General features: G+C 35.3%; 1 protein-coding gene across 1 annotated transcript; it reads right to left on the bottom strand.

Annotated features, from left to right (window-relative positions):
* Nucleotides 1-569: 569 nt before the first annotated feature.
* On the bottom strand, nt 570-5,310 carry LOC131659059 (hydroxycinnamoyl-CoA:piscidic acid hydroxycinnamoyltransferase-like). The gene is made up of 2 exons (XM_058928300.1): nt 4,959-5,310; nt 570-1,728 (listed from the first exon to the last, which is right to left on the bottom strand). Exons 1-2 carry the CDS (start codon nt 5,308-5,310, stop codon nt 650-652), a joined length of 1,431 nt encoding a protein of 476 aa, XP_058784283.1. The 3' UTR covers nt 570-649.
* Between the last annotated feature and the right edge of the window lie 1,881 nt (nt 5,311-7,191).

The following is a 7,191-nucleotide window of genomic DNA, read 5'->3' as shown; positions in this document are numbered from 1 at the left end:
TTTCAATCTCATACTTTGTTGAAGGCATCTTCTCCACGCTCACCGCACCAATTTGTTGTGAAAAACGATACCAATAACAAAGTATAATAGGGAATTAGGGAAGAGAATAAGAACACAAGAATTGGTTATAACTGCTATTCTTTCACTTTCTCTTAAAACAAGATTACAAGTTTACAAGAATAACAAATAACCTCTCTCACCTTAAATTAGGATTTGCAGCTTAGCAATGATGAGAGACTAGTATGCTATTTATAATAAAACCTAACATACTAACTAATGGGCTTTTTCAGCAAGGCCCATTACACAAGCCAACTTAATAAACAAGCTAACTTAACAAATTAGGGTTTAAGCACTAAAACCTAATTTAACATGCTAACAACCCTAGCATCTTCGACATCTGCATGCTAGACCCATCTTCGACTACAGCATGCACACTTCGACACCAGCATGTGAACAATCCTTCGACTTCATGCTTAACTCTGTCGAACTGTCGAACCAAGAAGCTACCCTTCGACAATACTAGAGTTCGATCCAATATCTCACATAGTAAAACATTAAAAGTAAAATAGTTCACCTTCATTTCAATCACTAGTTCCAAACATAATATTGAAAAACAGATCACAATGCAAAGCAAAACTAAAAACAAATTTCAAATATCCTCATAGAAGAACTTTTTGAAAAGCTCCAAATGTGCAATCTGAAAATGCAAACACACAAGAACAGATCCATCTTCATCAGGACTAAGAAGGATGACTGCCCTATCATGTGGAAACACACTAGCCATTCCAAAATAAGCAGGCTTCCCCCATCCAAAATCAGCTTCATAAACAGGCATACTCATCCAACTAGTTAAATGAAAATTAGGATTCCCAACATATGGAAATTTATCACCTTCGCCACCTAAAAACAAAGCTCTTGCATCATCCAAATGTTCAAATCCCCTAATAATATCAATCTGTGACCTTATAAATTCATCACTTGCAAACTCAATTGCTTCTCTTATCATTTGTGAAACATCACCCAATGGTTTTGATGTGATTTCTCCAACATATCCTTTTGCTGCTGTTTGTGTCAAAGCATTCCCAAAATAGTTTTTAGGAAGAGGTGGAATCATTCTGCTTCTAATATCAGCATGGAATCTAACAACACTTTGTTGATTCTCTCCAAGCTCGCGTGCCTTAGATGCACATCTCCATATATGTGCACCAATTGCTTCATATTTACTAAAACACCTAGACCCTTTTTTCTTCATATGATATTCATTAGCTTTTTTCTTTAACTCTTCAACTTGTTCCGGTGAAAGTCTCAACAATGTTGCTGACGTTTTTTTCTTTCTTTCTTCACTTGTGTCTTCTCTTCCAAGAATGAGAGGTAGTGGCTTTAACTCCATGTGTTCAAAATATTGTTCTACTGGTTTGTGAGAAAATTTGAGTAATGTTCTATCAAGAAAGGGTAACTCATTAGCCTCAAGTGTTTCTCCTCTAGCTACTTTGGCCCATGAGTTGATGAATCTAATAGCTCCAAGTCCATCTGATAAAAGATGGAAAAAAGCAACTCCAATTGCAAAGCCTTCATCATTATTTTGGAACCTTGTGAGTTGCACAAGAAATAATGGAATATCTTCAATGGGTTGAGTATAATCAATTAATGGAACAAGCTCTTTGGTGGAGTCAGAAGGTGAAAAGTCACCATAATCATGAATAGTTTTAGTGGTTTGAGCTTCAAGCTCTTTGAGTTTTATTTTATTAAAAATTGTCTTAAGATTTGCAAGGGGACCAAAATCCTCAAAAAACTAAAACAAAGGGACTAAAATTCCGGAATTTAAAATAGAGGGACCAAAATCCAAAAAAAAAGATAATAGAGGGACCAAAATTGCAATTAAGCCTATAAAATATTTATGGCTCTAGAAAACTCTTTTTTGACCTTCCCTCTAATGCTGCCAACTCATCAAAATGAGGGTATTTTTGGTCCAAAATTTACTTTTTCCAACTAATGATGTTATATTGTTCTATTCCAATCACATGGTTGGTGTTTTATGCCTTTTTTTCAATTTGTTTGAATGAGTTGATGATGTCACATGGTTCCAATTCAATTTCTTTTCCTCTTATCTCTTATTCCAATGACACCTTTAATTCAAAAGTTTCTTTTCTAAATCTCTCTCTGTCACGTCCTTTCTCTCACTGTTTATGTTCTTTCTTTCTCTCATTTTTTTCTCTTTCTCTCTCGAACTCTTTCAGTAAACATATTCTTCTTCTTTCTCTCTATTCTTATTCCTTTGACCTATGTTTAGGTTTTTTTTTCTGGGTTCATGTTTTAAGTTGTGAACTTTTTGATATTCTATTTTTCAGTTTATGCTTTATGATATTATGGGATTCGATTAAATGTTATGATATTCTCAATTGGTTAATCTTTACTTGCAGGAATATGATATTGTGTTTGTGAAAAAGTAATGATTTTTAACACTTACTCTTTGAATTTAGATGGTGTGCTTTTCGGCAACGACACCGGAGATCCATATCCAGTTCGTTATGCTGTTGAAACCGTAAAGAATATTATCGGAAACAGACACTTTCTTTTTCTCTTTCTCTTCATGGGTTTCGTTGAAAGAAACACACTAATGGATTTATGGGTTTACGATATTTTTCTACACACATCGATTTATGGGTTTGCGGTCTTTTTCTTCTTCGTTGTTATTAATCCTACTTTGTGGTCTTTTTCTACGTCGACTTCGGCTTCTTCCTTGCAAACTTAATTTTCTGCGTTGCAATATTTGTGATGTTAAATATGGACTTCTGTTCCTATTTTATGTTTATATTAATTTGTATTTTATTTGTGCATAGTTTTGGATTCCCTCCTCTTTCTATTTAGAGGTACATAAAAAGCCAGATACACAACTATGGGATAGGGTAACTGTTGCAGAGTTATGAAGTCGAAGAAGAAAGGAACCATGGTGATATATGTGGGTGTTGAAGGAGTGAAAAACACTTAGAAAGGGGGGATTGAATAAGTGTAACTTCTCAAAAATGGTAGATAAAAATAAAGAACACAATTTATTTTATATTGGTTCGTTGTTAACTAAACTACTTCAGTCCACCCATGACAAGGTGATTTATTACCTCAACTGAGGATTTAATCCACTAATCAAACTGATTACAATGATTCTCCATTTAGATACCCTCTAAGTCTTCTAGAGTCTACAGATCACAACTTGATCACTCTAGGTAATCCTTTTACAATCAATGTAAAATAAATGTTACAAGAGTTTAGATTGCTTCTAAGAAAGCTGTAATCACAAAGTGATATTTCTCTTAAGTTCTAGTTCTTAACACTCACTAAGATATTACAAAGTTGTGAGGTTGAAGATGAAGTTCTTCTTTGTTTTTCAGTTTGACAGCGTTTCGGTATATTTGCGCAAGAGTGTTGTTGCTGCTTCTGAATCAGAACTTCTATTTATAGGCGCTGAGAGGAAGTGACCGTTGGGAGCATTTAATGCTCTGTGTGAATAGTACAACGTTGCATTTAATGTTTCACACTTTTGTCAACTACCTCGAGCCATGCTTTTGTTGCTTTTACTGACTTTGCCTTTTGTAGCTTCTAACGTTCCTTTTGTCAGTCAGAGATTTGACGTTATAGCCTTTTGTACTTGTACTTTCTTCTGGACTCAGAATGTGTAGAATAGACGTTTGAATTTCAGAGTCTTCAGCTTTGGTGCAGATGCAACTTCTGTCTTCCGACTTGAGAAGTGCTTTGAGCGTGATACCATCAGAGCTTCAGAGCTTTGCTTCTGACTGCCATCTTCTGATGCTTTCCAGTTCATTTTCTGATTCTGCAGGACCATCTTCTGATGTCTTGCCAGACCATGTTCTGATGAAGCCATCCAGAACTTTTGGGTCAGTGCTTCTGAACACTGATTTGTGCATACTCTTTTATACTTTTCCTGAAATGGAAAACGTGAATAATTAGAGTACCACATTCTCTTATACAAAAATTCATACATAATGTTATCATCAAAACTAAGAATATTGATCAGAACATTTCTTGTTCTAACAATCTCCCCCTTTTTGATGATGACAAAAACATACAGAATTGATATGAATTTGTATCCAGAATATAAGATAAAAAAGACAATACACAGATATAGCATTAAGCATATTAATCAGAGTGTGTGAATATGTCTCCCCCTGAGATTAACAATCCCCCCCTGAAATTAATACTAGAAGATTTTATAAATAAAAGACTCCCTGAGTATTTTTCCATTTCAGTTGAGACTTTCACGTTGAACTTTGAACTTCAGATTATTCAGAGCTTCTCTTCAGAGCTTCCATTGGACAACTTCTGAGCTTTGAATTTCTCTTTGAGATCACTTTGGCTTTTCTGAACATCAAGAAGGCTTGCTTCTAACAGAGCTTCACAGCTTCTTGAATCAGAGAATAAACTTTCTTGTAGAAGATCATAGCTTCTTTATGATCTTGAGACTTCTTGTATCAGAGCAATTAGAGCAAGATGTGTATCAGAGCACTTTAAGGTAATGCTTGTATCAGAGCTTGGACGAGCTTAAAATGTATCAGAATAGAGCTTGATTGCTTCACTCTTTGAGAGATTTTCTTCAAAGATGCTTCTCCTTATATTTGCTTCTCCCCTTTTTGCTTCTTCTCATATTGAGCTTGTTCAGAGTATCACATTCCTGCAAAATTATCAGAGACAGAAAACTTGCAATATAATTGTTAGGAATGTTGAGACTTAAGCCCAGCAACTGATATTAATAAATCAATTCAATTAGCACACTTCTCCCCCTTTTTGTCATAACATCAAAAAGTATAAAAGATTCAGATGAAAGACACAATAAAATGAAGAGAGAAAAGATTTAATTGATTAATCAGAAGAAGAGTACAATGCAGATGCAAACAAAACAGATGCAAACAACAAAGAAAACTAAACTAAGACACAAGAAAGACTACGACTGGGTAAGCTTAGAGGCTGTTCTTTCTTCTCTTTCTTTTCCTTCTTTTCTTTCCTTCTTTCTGATTGTTCTTGCTTTCTTTTCTTCTTCTTTTTTTGTTCCTCTATTTCTGGTATTAAATCAGCTGTAGTGAAAAGCTTTTGTTTGCTTATCCACATAAGATCATACGCAGAGCCTTCTTCTTTACATAGTTTCAGATAACTGACAACAACATTTGGATGCTCATTTCTGAAGAACAATTCAAAAACAGCCAGAGCAGGAGCCTTTTTGGTCAATATTTCATTATCTACGCTGGGCGGAGCAGCAATTGTCTCAATCAGATTCATCTTTTTCAGAGTGTGGGCATTCATGGTACTTACACAGATTGCAAAAGGATCTTTAATTATTCCAGCTTTTTCCAGATCACCCACCAATCTAGTCTAGACCAGAAGATATGTGATTATCCTTCCAAAAGGAATGATGTTCCTTTTGTACTTAGTAGACTTCAATCTGGCTTGCTCCCTAGAGCCTTTCACATGATTCCACATGTGGTTGAAAATGATGTAAGGAAGATCCACTTTCTCTCGTTTACCAATGCAATACAGAATGTATTGTTGGTCCTTGTTCACATAGTTAGAAGAAACAGTTGCCTTTCTATGATAGATGCAACCCAGAAGGATCTTCGCCCAAATTCTGTAGGAATTCTTCAATTCCTTGATGATTGTATACTCTTTTCCAGCTTTGAAGATTTCTGTATAAACGGCAACCCAGTCTGTTCTTCCAATGATTGCTCCAGAAGCACCTTCAACAACTTCCAGACCAAACAATTTTCTGAGAAGATTTTCAGTAATTGAGATTTCTTTGCCATGAACGAACAACAAAATTGCTTTTGGCATGATTGTAGCATGAACCCAAAACTCTTTGATTAAATCTGGGTAGACTGGTCCACACAAACGATAGAAAAATGCTTCCCAACCTTGAAATTTCATGTCTTCCGTCAGATGAATGTCATGTTCTTCCAGATTATCAAAATCAACCATCATTTTAGAAATAACTTCTAATTCATTCAAAGGGATCAGACATGTCTTCTGAGGAACATTCTGTTATTGTTGTTGATCTTGTTCTTGTTGTTGAGAAGACGGACCAACTTATTGTTTAGATTAAGACGCCATTGAATATTGCTTGAGATTAAGGGTTTTCTTAACTTTAGGGTTTTTGAAAAGAGAGAAGAAGAGACAGAAATGCATATAAGAGATTATGAATGCGTGAAAAAGGGTAAAATGAATATGCAATGTGTTTATATAGAAACGGACGTGAAAACAGAATGCAATGAACTTCTGAATGAGGGCAGTTACAGAATGCAGAGAATCAATCACATTTAATGTTGAGAGACGTTAGTGGAGGTAGCGTGAGATTTGAAAAGATTTGCGCAGTTACCTAGGGCGGCGTCTCATCAACTGCACGCATGCTTGTCCCTTCAGAATGAACATGTGGTCATCATCTGGAATAGCTGGTGACAGCTGTTTTGCTTTGACAGAAGTTTTGTATCATACTTAGACATATGAAACATTAGCCATAACAGAATCAGACTGTCTAAATGATCAAACATAACCAGAACATCAGATAAGAAAATAAATAAGCATTTCAAATCTAATCCATATATCAGATCTTCTCAACACCTTAATTCTGGGCACAAATCCATAATGATATTCTTCAGAATGAACTTAAACCTATCTTCAGCAAGGGGTTTTGTAAAGATATCAGCCCACTGATGTTCTGTATCAACAAAGTTTAAAGAAAGAACACCCTTATGAACATAGCCCCTAATGAAGTGATATTTAATCTCTATATGTTTAGCTTCAGAATGTAAAATAGGATTCTTAGATAAACAAATAGCAGAAGTATTATCACAGAATATAGGAATGTTACTCTCATATATCTGATAGTCTTCTAGCTGACTTTTCATCCAGAGCATCGGTGTACTACATCCAGCAGCTACATATTCTGCTTCTGTGGTAGATAATGCTATTGTGGCTTGCTTCTTGCTGTACCAGGAGATCAGATTACTTCCCAGAAACTGACAGCTTCCAGAAGTACTTTTCCTTTCAACTCTATCTCCAGCGTAATCAGCATCACAATATCCTACTAAGTTGTATTCTTCAGATCTTCTGTAGACTAAACCAACATTAGTAGTACCTTTCAGATACTTAAGAATTCTCTTAACAGTTGTTAAGTGAGATTCTCTAGGATCT

This window comes from Vicia villosa, linkage group LG3, assembly GCF_029867415.1.
Source record: "Vicia villosa cultivar HV-30 ecotype Madison, WI linkage group LG3, Vvil1.0, whole genome shotgun sequence".
Taxonomy (NCBI): Eukaryota; Viridiplantae; Streptophyta; class Magnoliopsida; order Fabales; family Fabaceae; genus Vicia; species Vicia villosa.
This window is presented reverse-complemented; position numbering and strand designations above follow the sequence as displayed.